Source organism: Pan troglodytes, chromosome 1 (genome assembly GCF_028858775.2).
Source record: "Pan troglodytes isolate AG18354 chromosome 1, NHGRI_mPanTro3-v2.0_pri, whole genome shotgun sequence".
NCBI lineage: Eukaryota > Metazoa > Chordata > Mammalia > Primates > Hominidae > Pan > Pan troglodytes.
This window is the reverse complement of record NC_072398.2, coordinates 42,687,147-42,711,212: the sequence shown is the minus strand read 5'-3', so window position 1 is coordinate 42,711,212 and position 24,066 is coordinate 42,687,147. Positions and strand designations below refer to the sequence as shown.

The window sequence follows — 24,066 nt, the reverse complement described above, 5'->3', positions numbered from 1 at the left end:
TGTGTCTAGCTAAAGGATTGTAAATGCACCAATCAGCACTCTGTAAAAATGCAGCAATCAGCGCTCTGTGTCTAGCTAAAGGATTGTAAATGCACCAATCAGCACTCTTAAGAGCTGTAACACTCACCGCGAAGGTCCACAGCTTCATTCTTGAAGTCAGTGAGACCAAGAACCCACCAGAAGGAACCAACTCCGGACACATAAGTACTTTTATTATAGACACATATTATGCTGTATTGCAATAAAAAATGTATTTTTTGAACATCCTAGTCTACCTATCTTCAGAAGGCAAAAGCACCTCTGGTGTCCCTGTTGTGGTATCTCCTAGACTACCTCTCTATAAAAGTTTTGCAATTAAGTATATTTGTGTTTTATACATCCTTGGGCTTCTCATAGTTTAAGGTCCTAACTGGAGTTCAGTCTTTCTCAGAGCCGTCTCATGGTATCCTCACCGATGAATGAATGCTGAATAGAAAGAGCCCTGCTTGCATATATGCAGGTAGTATGGTGGAGGGGAAATCTAGAAGTCATTTCTGAGCTCTGACCTGCTGGATCATCACCCCCTGAACCCCCAGAGCCTCGGCATACAGCCTCACACTGTACCACCTATTTTGGTGGCCCAAGTTAGGTGAGAGAGAGGACCAGACACAGTGCCCACCATCACCTAGCACTGGCCCTGCTACCAAACAGTCATTCCTTTTAGCCCTCTCCTCCCCTCCAAAAGCATTTCAGGCAAAGTGCCAGCTCCTGAAATGTGGCCTCTTTGAAGTGGTTAGTGAATGCCCCTGAAACCACCACCTTATGTATGGTGGTGCTTCTGCTGCCAGAGCTTAATACAGAGTCATGTTCCTTTCCTCTGAAATCTGTAACATAAATTCAGTTTTAAACTGGATTTTTTTTTAACAGTTGGTCTCTGAACAATCTTTAGGGTGGGGAGGGGATAGTAGTGGTTGTTGGGGAGATATGTGCCCTTGAAAACTGGATTCTTTTTTGGAAAACTGCTGACACAGGCTAAATGGCAGAGAACTAAATGGCCCTACTGTTCCTACCTGCTGACAGGCTCAGCCTTGGGATGGGGCTGAAATGAGCTCTCGCCACATGGCAGAGACATGCCTTCCTCTTTTTATTCTTCTTTCTTACAAATAGGGGGTAATTTTGTGCCTGTCAAAAAATACAGCTTTGAAATGTAGATAACCAATTAACAACAGTCCCACCCCCAACTTGGAAAGCACATGAGCGCTGATCTAAATAACTAGAGAATCGGTAACAAGTAACCTCCCTATTGAGAACAGGTCTGAAACCTCTTTCTTAATTGGTGTTCTTTGGGAAACGCTAATAGACAAACCCATCCAAGCTCAGGAAATGTACTGATTTAAAGAGGTCTAAGGAAGAGTGACCAGCCCAGTGGCCAGGCATCCCGGATGCCTAGGATCCTTATGTTTCCGTACATATCTGCTGTTACATCCTTTCTGTGAGCAAGGAGGCTTTGGAACATTACAGTCTTGTCTTGGGGAGATGAGATGACACAGTGCATTTCAGTTCTGTTTCCAATGCTGTTATCTGTTGGAAAAGGAAGCTTTCCTACCCATTTTGTCAGCATACAACTGGTAGGAGCTGTTGCAATCTCATTGTCTTCTGATCAGCCCCTCGGCAGCAGTCAGAGTGGAGGCCAGTGAAGCACTCTGGCCAAATGGTTGTGGTGAGTTTCAAAATAAGAGATCCCAGCCTGAGCACACCATCACACTTCCCATCCGATAGAACCAGCATTGTTAACTGTGCCACATCTCTATTCTAAATTTAGGCATCTTTTTTTTTCCAGGCAAAGATTACTATGCAAACATTTAAGAGAAAAACTTTGTCCAAAGTAATTTTTTCCCCCAACTTCTCTTTGGTTTCCTGCAATGTTGAGATGACTCATTCTCTTCCAAGAAATTTTAAAGAAAAGAGATGCAGGCCGTATGTTAGTACACAAAGACTGCTCTGTAAATTCTTTTTCTTCCCTGTCTAGAAACCCCTTGCCTTTTTATAGAGAACGGAAAAGCTCTACAGTCTTCATTGTCATGTACTCGGCCTCATCAGGTTTTGTTGTTCCCAGGAATAAATGTCCCCCTTGTCTTTGGGTGGGGCCCCCTTGTGGCTTACCAGCTCTGTCAACCCCACTGCAGTGGCCAGCACGGAAGCCCTTCCTGGGGCCACGCTTTCCCCCAAAGGCACACAGTTAAGGTTTCTGAAACAGAGAACGAATGGCCTTTTATCATCTGTGAAAGGAGAGACACTGGCAATTTCCTGCCTCTGGCCTAGTGTCAGAATTTCTCCTGATTGCTAGAGGCTGTATTGCACATTTTAAGTGGGCTCGCTACACATGTATTCCCAGCCCAACCCTCAGCCAGAGGGAGCAGTAAGTCAGATCACTTCAGCAGCCTGTTCAAATAAACAGGGATAATAGTTGAGTGGTCCTCCCAACTAATCAGTACATGAAAGGAAACATCTGCCTGGGCTTAATTGCTGTTTTTTTTGGTTACACTTTTCCCTCCTCTTCTTCCCCCATCCCCCACTCTGGGGCTAGGTTATTTAAGTCATGGGTAAGCAACAGGGTAGAGGAATAGGAGCTTTCTCCTTTAACCTCTGCCATTCAAACATAAGGAGGAGTTAAGAAACGATAGGCTGGCAGGGGGAGATGGCCTGGAGGCAGGAGGGCAGGGCGGTGGGAAGTGATACTCATGGTCACTTCCTGACCCTGTTGCTGACTCTGGGGCTCAGAGTGAGTCATGTTGCCTCACTTCACCTCCTTGGGCCTCTGTTGCTTCAGTGGAGCTCAGCTTTCCTCTCAATGGAAAGGACAGGCTGGTATGTGAGATCACAGATGAAAGGCATTCCCTCTTGTGTCTTCTTCCAGCAGTTGAGGTCATTGGATGAGAGACCCTGGAATGATAAATTTAAGACTGGCAAGATCCCCTGAACCCGTCCATTTTGTAGAACATCTGGGTCCCCGAGGAGAACTTGCTCATTATCTTCTAGCCAACCAGCCATACACTAAAGGGAGGGATGTTTGAAGCTAATATGGACTCTAGAAGCCAGGCAGAAGATCATGTAGAATCATAGAATGGCAGAGGTTGGAAAAGACTTTAGAAATGTTTTAGCTGAAGCTTTTCATTTTACAGAAGGGAAAACAGAGGGCCAGAGAGGTTAACCAGGTTGTCCAGAGTTACCTCTTTGGTAATGCAGGAGCCAGGAATAGAAAGAGAATCTTGTGATTGCTAATTTAGGGCTCCTTCCACCCCTTTCCCCACTATCAGATGTAAAAATTCATGCTTACTCATGACAGAGGCCACACATAGGTTATATTCCATAATGAATACCTTAATAGAAAAATGGGCAGAGAACACCTTAATAAGAAAATGGCAGATTATAAAAGAAAAATGAAAATGACTGATAAACATTTTTTAAAATGCTCAGGCTCATTAGAATCAAAGGATTGCAAATTACAATAGGATACCACATCAAATTGTCAAGACAAAAAAATGTGAAATAAACATTCATATATGCTATTGGTGGTATTTTAAATTGGTACCGTTTTTCTCAAAGGCATTTTAGTGGTATAAATGGTAGTCTTTGACCCAGCAATGTTATTTCTAGGAGAAAATAATGAAAGGTGTGTGCATTAGATCATATACAAAGTAATGTGATCTGGCATTTTTTATCACAAAAATTTAGAAGTGAAGTAAATGTCCAAGAATGGGAGCTTCATCAATAGAACGTATTATAATGCTATAGAACAATAATACATGTGGAAATGTTTACAACATATGTTTAAGTGAATAAGTTACAAAACAGGATTTATAATGCAATCCCAATTTTGTAAAAATAGAAAAGATTAGAAAAATACATAACAACACTTAGAGTGGTGATTTCTTAGTGGTAGGAATTTAAGAGTTACTTTTGTTTTCTTTTTTGAGGTTTTCTAGTTTCCTTATTGTAATAAACATACATTACTTTTGTAATCAGAAAAAAAAAGTATTTCTTAAGTAGAGATGTATGTACCTTGAAAAAAAGCAAAATCTTAAATGATTGTGTATCTGACATGAAAGTCCTTCCTTTTTTTGCCTAGGAGCTAGCAGCTATGGTGGGAGGGATGGGAAACAGTATTATAACTTCTGTTAGGATGGCATTTTGATACCCGAATTTCTGGTAGGAAAGATCCAGAAGGAGCTGGCAAAAGATAAAGCAAGGGCTTTCTCTCTCAATGACCCATGCTGCCAATCAGTTTTAGCTCTCTTAGGTTTGGCATACAACACTTAGTATAGAAGGTGTGACAATTTCCTTCCTGCTTCCTCCTTTCTTTTCTTTTCTTTTCTTTTTTTTGAGACAGAGTCTCACTCTTGTCACCCAGGCTGGAGTGCAATGGCGCAATCTCGGCTCACTGCAACCTCCACCTTCTGGGTTCAAGCAATTCTCCTGCCTCAGCCTCCTGAGTAGCTGGGACTACAGGCGTGTGCCATCAGGCCCGGCTAATTTTTGTATTTTTAGTAGAGATGGGGTTTCACTATGTTGGCCATGCTGGTCTCGAATTCCTGACCTCAGCTGATCCACCCACCTCGGCCTCTCAAAGTGCTGGGATTACAGGTGTGAGCCACCGTGCCCAGCCCTCATTCTTTATTTCTACTGCTCTATGTAGTTAGATGTCAGCCCTGGGTGGCAGCAGCAAAGAACCCAGGAGCCATCACTGCTCAAGATTAACTAGTTGGAGACCCCTTAACATATATTTTCAGCATCTAGTAACAGCTAATCTCGCAGGCAGTCAATATTGAGATACCGCTGCCTTGTGAGTTTTGGGTAGAAATAAAGCAAGTAAGAAATATAGTTCCATCCTGCTTGGAGTTTTCTATTTAGTTAGGGACTTTGAAGCCCCTGGATGTTTATATACTTTTTGCTATTTCATCCCATTACACATCTTACTTTCCTTTGAAATCTTCTGGAATGCTTGACTGCAAGTATCTGAGAAACCGTGTTCCACCTAACAACAGTTGCTAGGTAGGATGTGGCTTTCAGGCCTGCTCTTTGGGGACCAATAGAAAAACCAAAGGCTACCACCCTTTTTCCCTCCACGCAATTGCCTTTGCTAGGCTATAGAGAGGGCACATTTCATTTTATTAAAACTCTTTGAGTAATCTGACCATAATTGGGTCTGATTGGAGTGGTTATCTGATTTGCTGGGTTAAATAATGGGCCTTAATTGAGTCTGGGTTATTTGTAGAGCCAGTGTGGCTTTTGCCTTCGTTGCTCCCTCCTCTCTCTTCTGTTTCCCAATTAACCTTCATTCCTCTTTCCTTGCAGAGTAAAGAAGTCGGCCAGCAGCTCCAAGATGATTTGATGAAGGTCCTGAACGAGCTCTACTCGGTAAATCAGATGGGTTGCTTGGCTCTTTAACAAGCAGAGGGAAGCAGCATTTGGCAGCTTGCAGCCGTAGTACGTCAGCAACAGAACTGAACTGAGGTTGAGGACAAGTGCATGGTCCCCACTGGGGGTGACCCCACCCATCTCTTTTTTCACACTCGTCTTTTCAAAACGGAATGAGTCAAAAAATACTTCCTCAAAATAAGTTTTCTCCTCAGCTATGCAAGCTCACCCTGGCTTTATTTGGGGCATAATTACTAGAGACCAGCCAAAGTCTAGGTCATTGGCACAATGGACCCCGTTAGCAGCAAACCAGGGACCCTGAACTAATGGCAAGGAACGTAGCCTGCATTGCACTATTAATATGTGCCTGTCGGAAAGGCTTTATTGTTCTAGGTTTTTCATCAGATCTTGGATTGATGTATGGCTTTGAGACTAGAACAAATGCTCTAGAGGGCAGCACAGAGTCCTAAATGCCCCCAGTAAGAGGGACCAGTTTGAGCAGAGAGAGCTTTGCACTGGCTTCCTGGAGTTTTATAAAGCCAAACCTCAGTGACGAGGCAGGCCGCGGGCTTGGAGAAGAGAACACAATCTGTTCTGAGATGACTAGCGCTTCAGGCACATGATGCCTGTGGCTGGTGTGTGTTAATTCATGCGCAGAGAGGTGGTGGTGGTGGTTGTTCCCCAGCCATGTTTTTCTAATTATAATGAAAACAAACACACACTCACACACATACACACCAAGGAAATTCCTGTTGTTATACAGGGAATACTTAAGTTGTACAGCTAATGCCTTTCAGGGGCCCCTTCTCCAGCTTGGATGTGCCAGCCTACTATGTCATTCTCCAGGGTTTCTCCATCCTGTTTGAAGGTGATACTGATTTCTGATGTTTACTTGCTTATTTGCTGCATTTTTTCTTTTCTTTTCTTCCTTTGTTTTTTTTTTTAATTCACAGAACAGGCAGTGGTGACATGCATGACAGGCATTTGGGATCAGATGTTGCTGATCCAGAAGCCTAGGTGTGGCCATTTTGTCATGGCAACTGTTAAGCAAGTAAATAGGGTAGAGTAGTCATCTGACTTATCTCCAGCGATGTTCAGTTTGTTTTGAATTTCTACTCTGTGACACTTCTGCTCTGAAGCCAAGCATAGATAGATGGTACCTTTCGTTCAACTCCCAAGTTTTCATTTCTCTCAAAAGAAGTTAAGAGGTTTTTAAAATAGAAACACATCGATGTGAGCCATTTTCAGACTGGATGGGTTTCCTGAACCTTGTCTTTTTAATGCTTTACTTCTGCTCTTTTAGATCAATTTCTAAGCGCCAAGAAGAGCTATTACTCCTTTCTCCTAGCAGAGAATTCCCTAAGATAGAAAATGACACATGTAGTCATTGTATAAATTCTTTTATTTTCCTGTAAGCATCTTGACCCTCTACTATTTGCAGCTGTTTCTGGGGAGGAGTAGTTTGGATAACCAACAAACCTTGCCACTTCTTCAGTGGGACTCAAGGCAGCAGAAGACTACTGTCTAAGGATCTGTTAGCTTTTACCCAGGGTCCTATGTCTCTTCATATGCTGTGCTTTAAAAAAAAAAAATAAGTGAAAGGGCGTAAGCTGTGTTTGAGTGAGGAAGAAAACCTCGGAACTTATTTCTCTGGTCTGCAGAGGGCCGAGCTGCTACCTCTGACTGCAGACTTAAGACAGCCCAATATTGGCCAACTACTTTACTGGCCATTATGAGGCCATGGTCAACATAGAGCATAACATCTTCCCATTGATGTTCAAACTGAGAATTGCCTGAGTGTGGTATCCCCTGCCATAAGGTGAGCTGGAATACACCTTCATAATCTGTTAAAGGCCAAAATTAAAATGTGATGTTTTCCTCTAGTAGGCAATGGAAAGAGGGAAAAAAGAGTAGAGGCACTAGGAAGTTTCAGAGAAGTCAAAACATTCTGGTCCAAATGGAGTTTTAAGCAGAGGGAGTTTTACCCCGAGAGGACATTTGGCAATGCCTGAAGACATTTTTGATTGTCACAACTGGAGGAGTAGAAGGTGCTACTGACATCTAATGATCTAGAGGCCAGGGATGCTGCTAAAATCCTACAGTGCACAGGGCAGCTCCCACAACAAAGAATTATCTGACCCACAATGTCAATATAGAGACATTGACAATCTTCTGACCCACAAGATTGAGAAATGCTGGTCTAGTGACTAGAGTCTCCTGAATTAAGCAGCCTAGATTCTACCCTGTCTTGACTACTAGCTGTATGAGCTTGAGGGATACCCCAAACCTCTATGACCTTGGTGTCTGCATACACTCCATGCACTGGTATTTCTATATCCTAGGGGGTGGAGTAGTTGGGTGAGTTATACTTCCTGAAATATTAGGCTATAGCTAAGGATCAAATAGGTTTCCAGAGTCTGTAGGCCATTAGAAAGTTCAGTGAGCCAGGCTCATGCCTGTAATCCCAGCACTTTGGGAGGCTGCGGCAGGCAGATCACGAGGTCAGGAGATCGAGACCATCCTGGCTAACACGGTGAAACCCTGTCTCTACTAAAAATACAAAAAAAATTAGCTGGGCATGGTGGCGGGTGCCTGTAGTCCCAGCTACTGGGGAGGCTGAGGCAGGAGAATGGCGTGAACCTGGGAGGCAGAGCTTGCAGTGAGCCGAGATCGTGCCACTGTACTCCAGCCTGGGCAACAGAGCGAGACTCTGTCTCAAAAAAAAAAAAAAAAGAAAAAGGAAAAAAAGAGAAAGTTCAGAGAATAGCCGGGCACAGTGGCTCATGCCCGTAATCCCAGCACTTTGGGAGGCTGAGGTGGGCGGATCATGAGGTCAGGAGATCGAGACCATCCTGGCTAACACGGTGAAAACCCATCTCTACTAAAAATATATTAAAAACTAGCCGGGCATGGTGGTGGGCGCCTATAGTCCCAGCTACTCAGGAGGCTGAGGCAGGAGAATGGCATGAACCCAGGAGGCAGAGCTTGCAGTGAGCCAAGATCGTGCCACTGCACTCCAGCCTGGGGGACAGAGCAAGACTCTGTCTCAAAAAAAAAAAAAAAAAAAAAAAAAATAGCAGTTCAGAGAATAGAATTATTTCTTCTGGAGATTAAGATAGGTTTAGGACTGGTCTGAATAAGGCACCATGGGATTACGGTGACTAACTGTCCCTCTTTGCCTAGTACTGAAGAGTTTCCTGGGACATGAAATTGTCAGTGCTGAAACTGGAAAAGTTCTAGGTTAAAAAGGGTTAATTGGTCACCTTGCATGGGAGAGTGGTTTTATCAGATGGGAAGCTGGGACTGTTACATGCTAGCTTTGGGAAGCTGCTTGCTGTATGCACACCTTTGAGGAGTCAAGAAGAGAATAAGGGAGAGTTTCTTAGAAGGAGCTTTCCCATTATTTGCTTGTCAGGAAGGCAGGGAAGGGCCTCTCATTTCAATGACATTGTAGGCAATAGAAGTTATTTGGGGTCACTGGAAAAAGGAAACCAAGGATATAAGAAATCCACCCAGTTTTTTCATGCCCTTCACATCTGCTCCTAATGCCCATGAATACCTTTTTTTAGGGGACTAGTTATCCAAGGGTTGGTAATTTTAGTACCTTTGAACCTTGATGATCCAAGGAGCAGGACCCAGGTGTTCCCAAATAAAGATGCCTTTGGGCACCGGGCCCAGAATGCCACCATGAGTGGCCAGCTGCCCCTCTGCACCTTCCTCTTTTCTGCCTGAAGGGCCTTTGATTTCCCTGACTTGGCATTCTGTGCTGGGGCCTGCTTCCCACAGCTGCTATTCAGAGAGCAATCCTAGCGAGCATTCTTCTCCACGTGTTTTCCCCCCATAATGAGCTGGCTTGTATTTAAGCCATGGCATAAGTGGTTTTCATTTTCTGACTGATGCACCGGGAATGCCTTTGAAGTCAGAACACACTGCTTCCTAAAGAACTCTGGGATTCTTTGCCTCAGTTGTACTCAGAGGTCGTGTCTGGAAAAACCCAGCAAACCCCCACAGGAAGGAGTGTACATGGAGGCACTGAAGCCAGTGTGGATTGGCTGAGTATGAAGGGTCAAGGAAGCTCTAGAATTGAGAAAAAAGAGGCTTTGGGACTCTTTGGGGCTGTTGTTATTCCAGAGGCCTTATGCTTCTGTACTCCCCCTAAATTTACATCCCCTTGGCTTGGAGCAGCGGCTGTGTGCTGGCAGAGCTACTTCAGACTGGTATTTAGCACCTGTTCCCCTCAACTCTGCTTGCCTATTTGACTCTGGCACTAGGCACTAGGGAGACAAGAACAAATAAGAGATGTTTCTGACCTCAAGGCTTTTAGTTTTAATAGGGAGAGACAGAAAAGTAAAGCATCAAGTGAAAAATGAAGTGACAAGAACTCATTTACATGTCTGCACAGAGGACAGGGATGAAGTCAGGCTCCTTGAAGAGATACTTGAATTGAATCTTTATTGCCAAGAACTCTTTTCTTGTTCTCTACATGTTCCCTTTTTTGTTGCATCCAACTTTTGTTTCATGATGCAGTATCGTTTTATTTCTCATTTCTCTCTCCAGGGCTATTATGGATATATTGTTTTCAAACTTTTCTTCTTGTTGTATAATATTTCTTCTAAATTGCTAGTTTTGATCTTGGTCTTTCATATTAGACATTTCCTTTAAATGCCTGGTCATTCTTAGCTGCCTATTCACATTTTAAAGTGAGGCACTAAAAGATTCTATGTCAGCTGTGGCCTTCACAGTAGGGTGTTCTAACTGGGCTGTGTCCTTGTGGAAGCCCCAACTTTAGTATTTCTAGGTCTCTTATCTTGGATGGTCAGATTGCCGAGAGATCACACTTTTGATCTCCCACTCATGTCTGGGAGCTGAGTTGTGAAGAGGCCTAGACCATCTCAAAATTTAACATAGACTTCAGCTAATCCTCCTGTTGAAGTTCAGTATACCTCTATCCTCAGCTGAACCTTGTATCCCCTAGTCCATGGACCCTCTCTAACAGAATAAACCTCTCATCTAGTCTTCCACTACAATGGGAGAGGGGATCTTGGGGCCTCACTGTTCTCAGACTTCCTTTTTTTTTTTTTTTTTTTTTGAGACGGAGTCTCGCTCTGTTGCCCAGGCTGGAGTGCAGTGGCGTGATCTCGGCTCACTGCAAGCTCCACCTCCCAGGTTCATGCCATTCTCCTGCCTCAGCCTCCCGAGTAGCTGGGACTACAGGCACCCGCCACCACGCCCAGCTAATTTATTTTTGTCTTTTTAGTAGAGACAGGGTTTTATCGTGTTAGCCAGGATGGTCTCAATCTCCTGACCTCGTGATCCGCCCGCCTGGGCCTCCCAAAGTGCTGGGATTACAGCCATGAGCCACCGTGCCCGGCCTGTTCTCAGACTTTCAATAGCTTATTTTGTGTTTAGCTCTACCTTCATCCCACTGCTACTTATTTCTCTTCGGGCTTCTGTGATATAAATCTGGCTGCTTCCTGGCTCACTCTAGTTTTGGTTTAGGACTCAAGTAGATGAGTTACTGCTTGCCTACCTGCTTTTTGGCTTCAGCTTCTATTCTTTTTGTTTTTCTCAATTTATACCTAAATGATAATCATTTTAGAACCTTTTTTTTCCTATTATTTTAGTGTGGCTGTCAGAGGGAGCAGAGCTAAATATGTGACTTCAGTGTTTAGTTTTTCAAAGTAAAGTGGAATGTTCTTTGCAGAACTGAGAATTTAGACTTTTCAGTTTTTCCCCATAGTTTGCATTTGCCTATCTATATATAGATAGAAGTATGTATATGTATATCTTTATGTATACATATCTATATATACATATATGTGTAGCTATGTGTCTAAGACATAGATATATAGATATACATATATTTACATATGTATATGTACATATATATATCTAAGTCCTATCTTGGCTTTCTCTAAGTCCTATCTTGACCATAAATATATATTTATAAATATATATTTAACATGTATATCTATATCTATATACATTTCTAAGTCCTGTCTTGACTTTCCTATTTTTTCAATTGTTTTGGCATCACTTATTTAAGCTTCAGCTTCTAGGTACCTCAGTTTTCTCTTGAGCTGGAAGGCACTAATAAAGCTTCTCCAGTATTTACCCAGAAGAGAGATTCAGTGTCATTCAGTCATTTGGGCAACCACTTTGTAAAACTACCATTGTGTATATGACATATTTCTCCACTGTGAGAAGAAAACACAAAAGAAGTAGAGCTTAGCGTGAAGAATGTATAGTTTCTTAGGCAAAGTAGTGTTTTACTCTCTTTTAACAAGAAAGTTCTTTAAGTTTTTTAGGGGAAAGTAACATTGTAAATTGTTGATTTTTGTTACTTCATTTGTTGACTTGGTAGCACTATTCTTTGACCTCTTTTTTATCTCATGTTTATTCATAACGTTTTCTCTTTATCATGCACCTTCATGAAATAGGAAATCACTTTAAAAAAGAAAGAAAGCACTCACTTTTGTAACTTCTCACTAAGCTTTTGAATCCCATGGTCAGATTCAGGTGAAAAAAGAGAAAAAAAAGAGGAGCCTCCTATCTACACTTCTTCAGCTGAGATAACAGATGCCTCTTTTCCACTTCTTAGTTAACCTGGAAAGCTGGGGGTCTGTTTGAATTACTTAGAAAGGCTTTTAAACGCCATTAGTTGTTAAGTATTTTTTCTTCTGTATAGAAAATATGAAGAGTATTATCCTGGTAAAATTTACGGAAAGTAGTGTTAGGTTCAGAATGAGGTGAAACTGATTTAAAACATTCTGCATTCAAAATGAGACATAATTTAGACTCTAATGTACTTTGATTTTGTCAGTGTCCCAGTATTCTTTATTCTTTCGTCTGCCTCTAGCTGATCGTAGGGGCTAGATTAGTATACCCACAAAGTCTTTCTAAGCTAGATTTTCTCAACGTCAGCACCATTGACATTTGGGCCAGATAATTAGTTGTTGTAGGGGCTGTCCTGTGCATGGGATGTTCAGCAGCATCCCTGACCTCTAACTACTAGATGCCAGTAGCAATCCCCAAGTTGTGACAATCAAAAATATTTCCAGACACTGCCACATTTCCCCTGGGGGCCAAAATAGCCCCAGGTTGAGACACTTCTCTAACTCAGGTTCATACATGGAACCAGTTTCTCTTTTCAGGAATATCTTGACCATATTTAACCTTTCCTCCCAACCAGTTCAGCTCCAGTCCTGTCCAGAGGAGAGTCGGTGTTGCTTAATGGCTAAGAATGTGGTCTTTGGAGTCTGACAGACCTGGGTTTGAATCCTGATTCCACCATTTACTCATTGTATGACCTTGGGTATGATAGTTAATCTCTCTGAGCCTTATTTCCTTATCTTTAGAAATAGAAATAATAACAGTGTCTTTCACAGAGTTATTGTAAGAATTAAATGAGGTAATGTACATAAAGCCCATGGTACACAATGTTTATTAAGTGGTAGATATTAATAATATTGTACCTTTGCACTCCTGTGTTACACACACACATGCACACACACACACACACACACACACACACACACATGCACACACACACCCAACTTCTACTCTCTAATTCTCCCTCTCAAAGAAATCTTATGGCATCACACTTTCAGCACTCGTGAACTCCCTGTGTGGAAACAGAAAGTTCCCACAGAGTAGAGCAGGCACTAGGTGGCTGGAAGTAGTATGTTTCGTAGGATTGGAAACAAGGTTGAGTTCTAGGCTTCCTGGCTTCCCTGTTAAGAGAAAGGATTGGACTCCTAGATGGCTGCTTTGATGGAAAATCATCCTTCACCTTTTATACTACTTCCCTCCTGTGGCAATTCCAGTTATACTTGATATGGATTTTATTCCTTCCCAGACTCTTACCTGAATTGTTTTGAAGGCTTACAGTCTTCATAGGGTTGTTGTCTAGATTGTGGAATTGCCCTAAGGATGAAATGAGAAAATGTGTTGTGTGGTACTTGGCATAAAGCCAGGAATATACTAAGTGCTCAGTAAATGATAACTGGCATTGCAATTGCTGCTGCTGCTTTAGTTGCTGTGAGAGGGTGTTTGATCTGGATAAAGCAGAACAGACAGCTCCCCAGAATGCCAGGCCGGTAAAAGGAGCTTTTGGAAGCTTTTCCTCTTCCCTATTTTATATCTGAAAGGTAACAGAAAGCATAGGCTACTCCATAGGCTGCACTGCCCTCTTTGGGGTTCCTGACCAGCCCAGAAAGGCTTTGCCCTTGGGGCCTGAGAGTGGTGGTGTTGTTTCCCATCTACTCAGTATTATGAGGTGACTAAGTGATAGAAATCACCTGGCCAATATTAAAGAGAAATGATTACAAATGATAATGAATAGAAATAAATAATACATGATGGATAGACATTAAGTTATTTCAATAAGAGGAAATGTTGGCTCAGTTCACATATTGCTTTCCTGTGCTTTGGAGTGGTCTTTAATCTGTGTTTGCTGAACCAAACACTTCTGGATTTTTCCCTTAGGGGTGTGAGGATATTGCTTCATGGGGGAGAGCTCCAGCTGAGTCTGTTAGTCTGTAAAGCAGAGAAATGACCCCCTTGGCTTGACCTCTGGGGGTGGGGGTGGGCGATGTCTTGCAGGTCATGAAGACATATCACATGTACAATGCCGACAGCATCAGTGCTCAGAGCAAACTAAAGGAGGCGGAGAAGCAGGAGGAGAAGCAAATTGGTAAATCGGTAAAGCAGGAGGACCGGCAGACCCCACGCTCCCCTGACTCCACGGCCAACGTTCGCATTGAGGAGAAACATGTCCGGAGGAGCTCAGTGAAGAAGATTGAGAAGATGAAGGAGAAGGTATGTAAGCTCCCACAGCTGTAGATGCTGGGAAGCAACATTCGGTAAGGCATGGCTGATAGGAATTTCCCAGTAGTCACTGGGAAGAGCAGACGAGGAAGCTCTGGGTTCTTTTAGTGCCTAATGACTGAAAATGAGGCCTTTCTCTGTGCCCTGGCAGGAATACTAGGTATTGGAAGAACTGGGCACGTGGGATCCAAGTTTTTAGCCTCTAGCAGAAAACCAAGAAACAGCAGTCACCTTTCCCAATCCATTTTCCAAATAGAGCTCAATATCCTATTGCTTTGGAGGGGTTGGGGGTGACTGTAAACCCAGGATTTGGTTTCAGGTATCAGGTGTTTAGGGGCAAGAGTAGTGGTACCTCCTTCAGAGTGGCATTGCAAGAATGAAGAATGATATTTGAAGATAGAATCAAAGTGGGGCACGCATCTTAAGTAGGGAGCCTCATTAACCTTTCCTGAATTGATCTACATTGTGCCCTTGAATCTCATTAAACAGAATTAGAACCCAATTTAAGGCAGATGCGCATAGGGAGTAGCAGCACAATTGTAGTTCTTGAATACACTGTACTTTTATCTTTTAGAGAACAAGCCCCCCTTAAAAAAAAAAGGTAAAAGTGAACTTCTGTTTCCTTTTCAGCGCCAAGCCAAGTACACGGAGAATAAGCTGAAGGCCATCAAAGCCCGGAATGAGTACTTGCTGGCTTTGGAGGCAACCAATGCATCTGTCTTCAAGTACTACATCCATGACCTATCTGACCTTATTGATGTAAGTGCTTAAAGCCAAGGGCCTGAGGGCACCTCTTTTCTGGTTTCAGAATACTCGTCAGACATTGCCCGATACTATTGTTCAGGAATCTGGTGCATTTTGAGAACAATTAGGAAGATAGCAGCCATGATCCATCAGGGTGCTTGCCAAGCACCAAGTGAAACACTTCACACTTATTCAATCCTAACTGGAATTCTGGGAGGAAGGCATTATTATCTATATTTTTACAGATTAACAGAGAGTTTAGATGACTTAGTCAGAATCGGTTAACAAATGACAGAGGCAAAATTTGCACCTAGGCCTGATGACTCAACCCAGGCTCATAACCACTACACTCGTCTATCTGCCAGGAAATACTTTCTTCCTTTTTTTTTTTTTTTTTTTTTTTTTTTTGAGATAGAGTCTTGCTCTGTCCCCCAGGCTGGAGTGCAGTGGTGCAATCTTGGCTCACTGCAACCTCCATCTCCCAGGTTCAAGCAATTGTCCTACCTCAGCCTCCCCAGTAACTGGGACTACAGGCATGCATCACCATGCCCAGCTAATTTTTGTATTTTTAGTAGAGATGGGGTTTCACCATGTTAGTGAAGCTGATCTGGAACTCCTCACCTCAGGTGACCTGACCTCAGGTGATCCACCTGCCTCAGCTTCCCAAAGTGCTAGGATTACAGGTGTGAGCCACTGCACCCGACCTAGGAAATACTTTATTACATCAGCTTCTCTTGCACAGAAGTGAGTGGCAAGAACTTAACTAAAGAGTTACAATGCCATCCCTTATATTTGTATAGCATTTAAGGTTTCTCGGTGTTAACTCATTTGACACTCACATCACCATTATGGGTAAGCATTGCTGTCTCCAGTTGCTAGATAAGGAAGCTCAAGGTCCAGAGGACTACGAGACTCACTTGTCCAAGGTTATGCTGCAAATTAGGGTCCTGTCAGGAAGGTATCCAGCTCCCCCTGACATCTGGCCCATTTTTTAAAATATGTGATGCAAAGGGGATTGAGGAAAGCAGTTAATAGGCACATGTGTTTTGCAAGGGGCAAGCGCAGGGATAAGCTTTTTGTTTTTTGCCTGTGAGTTATTCTTGGCCTTGTTTTTCCTGCTGCTTCCCCTTACAGTTGGGTCTTATAAGCCCTCTCACCTACAGACTCCAATCTGGCCCAGGTCCTGAGCCACACCTAAGTGAAGCTATGTAATTACACCCTTTCTCACCTCTCCTTCCAGTCATCAAAGTGAGGCATCTGGAGCCAGCCAATTTAGCATCCCAGTCTCTGGGGCTTCAAGTGTATCTCATCTCGGAGGCCTGCCATTTGTTTCAGGGTCTTGTTGGCAGCAGTTGGGCTTTGCAAAACTCTGGCCAGACCACTCTTGCTTTCCTGCCTTGGTTTCTCCACAAGCAAACCTGCCACACCTCACAACATCATATGGGATTTGGGTCCGAGTCTTGCTGTTATATCACCACCTGGGTCATCTAGGCTTGTCACTGAATTGTTCTGGAACCCAGCTTTGTTTCTCACCCACTCCCAAGCTCCTCTAGCTAACTGAAGAACTGGACTAATTCCCTGGTATTAAAATCTGGCCTCACATAAGAGTTGCTTGGGGAACTTCTCTAAAATACAGATTCCTGTCTCCCTTTAGCCGAGGATTTTTGATTCAGTAGATTTCAGCCACTTAATGCCCTAGGTGTCATTGTCTCACTGGGTTAGTAGAGCCTTGCTCCCTGTTCTGGTACCTCTTTGTTCTCTCTGCTTGTTGATGACAATCTGAACACTGTCCTTCAATGGAGGTCAAAGCCCTAAACAAGATCCTTTCTCCTCCTCAGGAGAAGAGCTCCTCATTGTTGGGAGAGAGGCCTGTTCTCAGCATAAGGAAGAGAATCCATTCTTTCTTATGCACAATTTCTGCTATTTATCTCGTATTTGGTAAAAATTCAGACTGTGCTGTCTGCCACACCGCTGCTATTGGTTAGCCCTCTTCTCTTTTTTTGTACTCAAGGCAACTTCCCTACCTTTTTCACCAAAATACTGATCTCAGGGGAAGGGAGGGGCTACTGCTATATCAGCCACAACCTTTGCAATCCATAGATTCTCCATCAGGTATAACCAAGTGTTTTAAAATTAGTCCAAGAAGCAAGGTATTTTGTACCTTATTTTCATCATTTAAAAAAAAAAACGTCTGCTAAGAGCCTAATTTCACAGGATATGGTGTGACATGCCATTGAAAAAGAGGCTGCCTTAGTACTTGGCAGGGTGTGGGTCTAGATCACTGGGATCAAAAGGCTACATAGGTAGTAATAAAGTTTCTCATGTTTCTTTTTTTTTTTTTTTTTTTTTTTTTTTTTTTTTTTTTGAGAAGGAGTCTCTATCTGTCGCCCAGGCTGGAGTACGGTGGTGCGATCTCGGCTCACTGCAAGCTCCGCCTCCCAGGTTCACGCCATTCTCCTGCCTCAGCCTCCCGAGTAGCTGGGACTACAGGCACCCGCCACCACGCCCAGCTAATTTTTTGTGTTTTTTTAGTAGAGACGAGTTTTCACTGTCTTAGCCAGGATGGTCTCGATCTCCTGACCTCGTGATCCGCCTGCCTCAACCTCGTTTCTTTGCCGCTGTTTTGGTTGTGTCTCGTTTTAGTTTGTTGATTGGTTGGGTTTTTGTTGTTTTTCCTGGGATATGGACACATTCATTATTTTTTTTAAAGTTGTATTATTCTGCTCTATAAATGTTCAGTAAATATTTATTTAGGGAGAAGCCACATGCTCAGTATTGGGGTAAAAATGGATTATAGTAGTTCTCACCCTAGAGGTAGTCATAGGCTGTAAGACAACATTTTTCAAACCATTGGTCAGATCCCTTAAGAAAGTCAGGAAATCACTTTTATTGGTTTAACCTGTGTTTTCAGATGAATAGATGAGACTAGAATAAGAAAGAAAATATTAGAGTACATCACATTGGTAAGATTATGTGAAACTTTTATGTTAGATATGTATGTACACACTAGTACATCCTATGGGGGAGTGTGTGACAATAGAAGATGTGTTTCTTATTGTGAGTTGGGAGTCAAAAAAGTGTTTGTGAGCCATTGTACTATGAACAGAGGAAGATCTCAGTCTCATCTGTTAAGTTCTGTGAGAGCAGGAACCAAGAGTTTTCTTTACCTTAGTAGCCTCCAGTGCTTAATATATAGCTGAGCGCTTAGTGTGTTTACTGAAGGAAGAAAGGAATAGAAAGAGGAGGAAGATGATCATCTAAGCTAAGATCAGTTTTTCTTTTTGTACCTTTCAATATGGTTTTGAAGTATAATTTACATACAGTAACTAAACTTAAGTGTTACAGTTTCAAGAGTTTTGACAAATTTGTACATCTTTGTAACCTATGTCAAGATATAGAATAAATATTTTGATAAGAGATATCTTTCCATTGCCTCAGAAGGTTTCTCTTGTCTCTTCCCAGCCAATCCCCCACCCCAAGGCAACCACTGTTATGATTTCTTTCACCATAAATTGGTTTTGCCCATTGTAGAACTTCACAAAGATGGGATTATCCTTTTTTGTGTCTGGCATCTTTTGCCGGCATGATGTTTTTGAATTTCATCCATGTTGTTTGCATGTATCGGTAGTGTCTTTCTTTTTCTTGCTGACCTATGAGATAAAAAGGGCCAAAAGGATGCAGTTAGAGCGGGACTAAGTGAGGAGCCTGGGATATTGGCATCCTGATCTTAACATTATTCATTACTTGCTTTAAGACATGGGATGAATCCTGTTGCAGTCCATTGCCATCTGTGTCATGTACAGCCTTCTGCCTCCTTCCTAGTGGTTCTGAAGCCAAACGTGTGCATAAGGCATTGAGGATAAGTGAAAAGAAGTTATTTTTGTTGATGCCATTACATTGACCAAGGACTAGCCTCCGACTTCTTTTTATAGTAAAGTGCAAGATTTAAACTTCAGACTGTAGGAATCCACGTGAGGCATCTGCCACACTGGGGAAACCTTGACTTCAGGCCAAAAAGACGTTCTGAGCTCATTTGATGGCATCTAAGAACGATAGGCTCACTGGAATGTAATTTTCCTCCCCCATACTCTTCTGGCTCTCTCAACCCAGGAGCAGATGGATGAATGAAGAACAGGGCATTGTCCTCATGCATAGCTGGAGTGTTGTAAGTGCCGTGTACATGTATGGAAGGTCTGTGACACCATGTGCACCCAAGTCGGACATGAGGGAACTTGGCTGTTTCAGTAAGAAATGTCATTAAGGGCAGTTATTTTTCTCTTTCGTGTGAACTTGAAGTGGGTGTTGTGAAACACCCATTTTTCCTTTCCAGGCCTTGTGGAGTCTCTGGGTGAAGATATCAGCTGGGAAAGGGTTAATGAGCTATCAACTCAAGTCATGATACATCTGGATGGGCTGTCATTAACTTCTTACAAAAATTTGATTTCCCCTGAGAGATTTTTCATCAAACATTTATATAACCCAGAAATGGCCAGGGGAGCCCAGCGTGGCCACAGAACTCATCAGAAGCCATGGAAAGCCTGCTTTGTCCCCACTGTGAGCAAAATAATGTGCTTCCTGTACTTATTGGGATTCTTCTTGGAACAGGATGAAATATTCAAATCTCATTTACCTAACCTTGCCAGATATTGCTTCTTCGCTAAAGGCTCGGTTTCTGGCTATTTCCCCTACAGGTATATAGATAGTCAAGACTCTGGAGAACCTCTTCCGAATCTGCCTGGTTGGCTAGAGGTGTAGAGGAACCAGGGGCACATTGTGACTCAGACCCTCACTCATTGGCACAAAGAAGCTACAGATTAGTTATATAAACAGAGACAGTGCGCCAGCCTGGGAAAACTCCCAGCCTCCCTTTGGCCATAGAGTAAGCAAAACAAATGGCTTCACTGGCCCCATCTACCCACTTGACTTAGGTCAGTATTCAGCCTAAATGTTTTATTTCCTGAGAGGCTGGAATCTGTATTTGTGGTATCAATCAGTCAACTGAAATTTATTAAATGCCTGCTGTGAGCAAGGCCTAATGCTGAGGGATGTAAAGAAGAGTGAGAAGCTAGTCTGGTTGGGGTGATATGACATGGCAAGTCATAGAATGAAGAAGCGTATTCCTTGTCATATGAAAGCTGCAGATTAGTGTGGTTCTAAGTAGAGGCCAGGGTCACTGGAGTCTAGGATTGCAGGGTTGGCTGGCTTCCCAGGGGCTAAGAATTTAATTTGGATCTTGAAGATCTGGTCCAATTCCAACAGGTGAGAGGCATAGGAAACATTTAAGGAAAAGGACATTCTGGGAGCTGAAGGGCAGAGGTCAGTGGATTTGGAGCTATATTAGTATTTTTTTAAAGTGTCTACATGGTACCAAATATCTGTGAATATATTGCCTGTTAGCCTACAACAACCTGTGTGGCTGGTGTTATCCTCATTTGAGGCCCAGAAGGATTAAGTAGCTTGCTTATGGCCATATAGCTGATTTGAAGACTAATACTCTACCCTAAACAGAGAGTATTTCATTGGATTAGAGCAGATGAATCTGAAGAAGAAAATAAAGGGAGTTGATGTTGGATGGGTAGACTGAAGACAGATTACAGTTTGTTCTGGCTATTGAACCTTGCTCAAATTATTTAACTTCACTGAACCTCAGCTTTCAAGCCTGGAAAATTAAGATTATACCAACCTCATTGGGGTTATTATGAGGATTAAAATGTAGAATGTATATAAAGCACTTAGCACATGGACTGATGTATAGTAAGCATACTTAGTGAAATAGAAGCATTTTTTAAATTTCAAAACTGAGGAAGGTGGATTTTACCTTGGGGAAAAAAAATGAGAGGTATTTTAGGTTCTTCAACAGGAAAGTGCCATAATTAAAGTCACAGTTTAGGACAGTGAAGCAGACGGTGAGGGTATGAATAGGGGTAGAGGTAGTAAGAATGGAGAGGAAAGGGAAATAACCAAAAACAGGTAAAAGTTTTTTGAAGGGTAACTTTTCTCTCCCAGATTCTACCCCCTGCCCACACCCCCTCCACCCACACTCATACACTCTGTGGGCCGTGTTACTTCTGTTCATTAGACTTATAGGCATAGAGCTCATCAACAGGGTCTACATAGAGCTAGTCAGGAAGGTTTACAGGTTCAAGGGCAGCCTGGTGAGACCAGCAGCATCTCCCAGAGAGCCCATGCACGTGCAGAGTCCTAATCAGCCGCTTTTGTCTAGCTTCCATTTGCTCTTCCCTCCCAACTGAATTTAATGTCTTTTCATCCTCTGCCTCTAGTTAAGTTGTAACTGCTGTTATTCCACTGCAGCCAGGCAGCTGCCAGGGCCGGTTGGCACTGAACCCAGAGCCCAACCCAACTGATGTTCTCACTGAGCTTCTTGTCAGATGCCAGGAAAGAGAAGGCACATCATATGCCTTTTCTTCCCCAATAGTAGCTACTTCCAATGTGATCATGATGAGAGGAAAAGGCTGTGGGGAGAGTTAATTTGATGCTTACTTGTGCAATGAAATGGCAATCAGGCAGATGGCCTTACTCTATGCATGGATTCTTCTTTGAGGTTTCTTCTCAGGACCCGGACCTCAGAGCTGCTTAAGCAATAGAGAGGATGATGCATGGCCAAGGAATTGGGATCTCTGGGTCTTTTGGGAGGGATGGGGAATATTATCACAGAGTTACAGGATGCCATTGCTGAAGAGGGCCTTAGGGATTACATTTAGTCCAAGGATTTTCAGACTTTTCTCTAACAGAAGAATTCTTTCTTCAAACCAAACCTTACATAGAATCCCTAAATATTAAATAGAAAAAAAAGCAAAGTTGGCTTGGTTGAAGGAGGAATAGAAGACTCCAAGTCCTAGTAGTTGGGTTGTCCTTTTACTCACTTCTCAAGGGCAGCTTCAGTGCCAGCTCTGGTCTACTGCTTGAAAGCCACTAGCCTGGCCAAATCTGTTCATTTTACTATGGAAGAAACAGGTCCAGAGAAGGGGAGTGGCTTTTCCAAGGTTGCTTGATTCTGCGCCAGTGCTTTTTTTATACAGTTGCCTCTTTTTGCATTTTGTTGTAAAAAATCAGAATCCTTTACATGGCATGAATTTTTCCAGTAACACTTTTGCGTAGAGCTTTTTAGTCTTATAAATGCTATTTCTGTAGTGCAGGGGCATCTGTTGTCAGATGCCAGGAAGGAGGAGGCATGTCAGAAACCCTAGTCTGCAGCTAAGGCCTGTCCTAGGATGTTGGGCGTTGGTGGGGATGATGACCCACAGAGTCAGCTCCCCATTCTCTCCTCCCATCTAGAGTTGAGCTTGCATACATTAGCTGCTGTTGCAATACTCCTGCTTTCAGAACCCTGAAATGGCCTGGCTTGGTTGCTATATAGTGATTTAACTACAGTAACCCTCAGTGAGTGGCAGGTTGTATTTTTATTGTTGAATTTTGTTATAATGACAACCCCAGATAAACCTGAAAATGAAAGAGGACTCTCTTTAACTCTCAATTCTTCTCATGTTTATGAAATAGTGCTTAATTAAATAATGTCATTTTATCCTTATGAATCTTCTTCCTCCTAACCACCTCACAGCCCTCTAGAGTGTGTTTAACCGTTGAATTGGGAGTCAAGAACTGAGAACTCTCACCCAGACCTTGGAAGTCGGAATGTCAGCCCTCTTTCTACTGCACAGCCAAGCCTATTGATGTGGTCAGATCTGCCCTCTGGACCACCTTCCTTTTCTGCCAAGCCTTGGGGCTGTCCATGGTGTGCTCATGTGCCTTCTCCTTCCCACAGCAGTGTTGTGACTTAGGCTACCATGCAAGTCTGAACCGGGCTCTACGCACCTTCCTCTCTGCTGAGTTAAACCTGGAACAGTCGAAGCATGAGGGTCTGGATGCCATCGAGAATGCAGTAGAAAACCTGGATGCCACCAGTGACAAGCAGCGCCTCATGGAGATGTACAACAACGTCTTCTGCCCCCCTATGAAGTTTGAGTTTCAGCCCCACATGGGGGATATGGTGAGGCCCTTTCCCTATACCCCCACCCTCAAGGGGCTTGAGTGGACTTGTCTAGATTAATTACACAGAAGGCACATTATTCTGGGGTGGGAGAGGCCTGGGCCCGGCTTTTTGTCAGGTGGGTGAGGCACATTCCACTTATTGAGCAAACAGTTAGTGAGTGCCTGCTGTCAGACACTCGGGCTTGGGTGCAGACATGGGGGATTAAAGCCCTCGGGGAGCTTACAGTCTGGGGAATAAGGTCGCTAAGGCTTGAGGAGGGTTCGAACTATGCATAGAGAGGGGTATCCAAAGGGGCCCAGCAGGATCAAAGAAGGTGAAAAACAGCAGGTATATTCTAAAAACTACCAACAGTTCAGGATGGTGAAAGGAAAGTGAGGGAGGGGGGCGCTCCTAGTGGTGAGGCTAGAAGAAATGAGAGCTGAGGTGGGGCCACATCCTAGAGGCTTTAGTGGGGAAGCGAGGGCCAGGCAGAGAATGCTGTGATCTTTTGGCATTTGGCAGAGTTCTGAATAATCTTATTCTCCTGAAGTTAGAAGACTGTGATGAAGTGTATAGTTTTGTTTGGGTATTGAATAAAAAAGAATGGGTACCTGCAGGAAGGAAAGGAGCTAAGATGCTATCCCAAAGGCCTGATGCTGGTTGCCCAGACAGGGGAGCATGAACATGGGGGCCTTGTTTTGGACTCTTAGCCTCCAGTGACTAGAATAAAAAGGGCCTAAAAAAGCTAAAGTGAGAGGCAGGAGAAGCTCCTGGGTTTTCATTGTTCTGAATCTTTTGGTTCCACTTGTGTGGTTGTGTGTACAAGTCAGAGTGAACCTCATTCCTGTGGATAAGAGCCACCATTTCTCCTACTGGTGAAATTAGGAGGTTGTATAGGGCTTATGCGATAGAAAAGATCAAGATGGACCTTTGGGTATAGTTGGCTTTAGGAGGAGGAATTTTACCAAGACACTGTTTTGCTGTCTCTGCACTACTTCCTGTGTGTTAACTCCATTCTCAGACAGGCCATTCTCCTGTGGAGGCAAGGTGACTGCATTTCCAGCCTTCCCTGGTAGGTTGAAATCTAGTGGAAAGAGTCTCTGCCT

At 43.2% G+C, this 24,066-nt stretch overlaps 1 protein-coding gene across 12 annotated transcripts in view; it reads left to right on the top strand.

Moving 5' to 3' along the window:
- SRGAP2 (SLIT-ROBO Rho GTPase activating protein 2) overlaps positions 1 to 24,066 on the top strand; it is a 254,673-nt gene that overhangs the window by 168,344 nt on the left and 62,263 nt on the right. For 8 of the 12 annotated variants that reach the window (XM_001163967.5, XM_009441371.4, XM_009441367.3 and 5 more), the window contains 4 exons: positions 5,335 to 5,397; positions 14,002 to 14,217; positions 14,857 to 14,985; positions 22,754 to 22,978. In XM_001163967.5, the coding sequence (XP_001163967.1) occupies positions 5,335 to 5,397; positions 14,002 to 14,217; positions 14,857 to 14,985; positions 22,754 to 22,978 (633 nt within the window). The remainder of the gene's footprint in view (positions 1 to 5,334; positions 5,398 to 14,001; positions 14,218 to 14,856; positions 14,986 to 22,753; positions 22,979 to 24,066) is intronic. The other 4 variants (XM_009441369.3, XM_009441368.3, XM_054674217.2 and 1 more) reach the window with 1 other exon arrangement.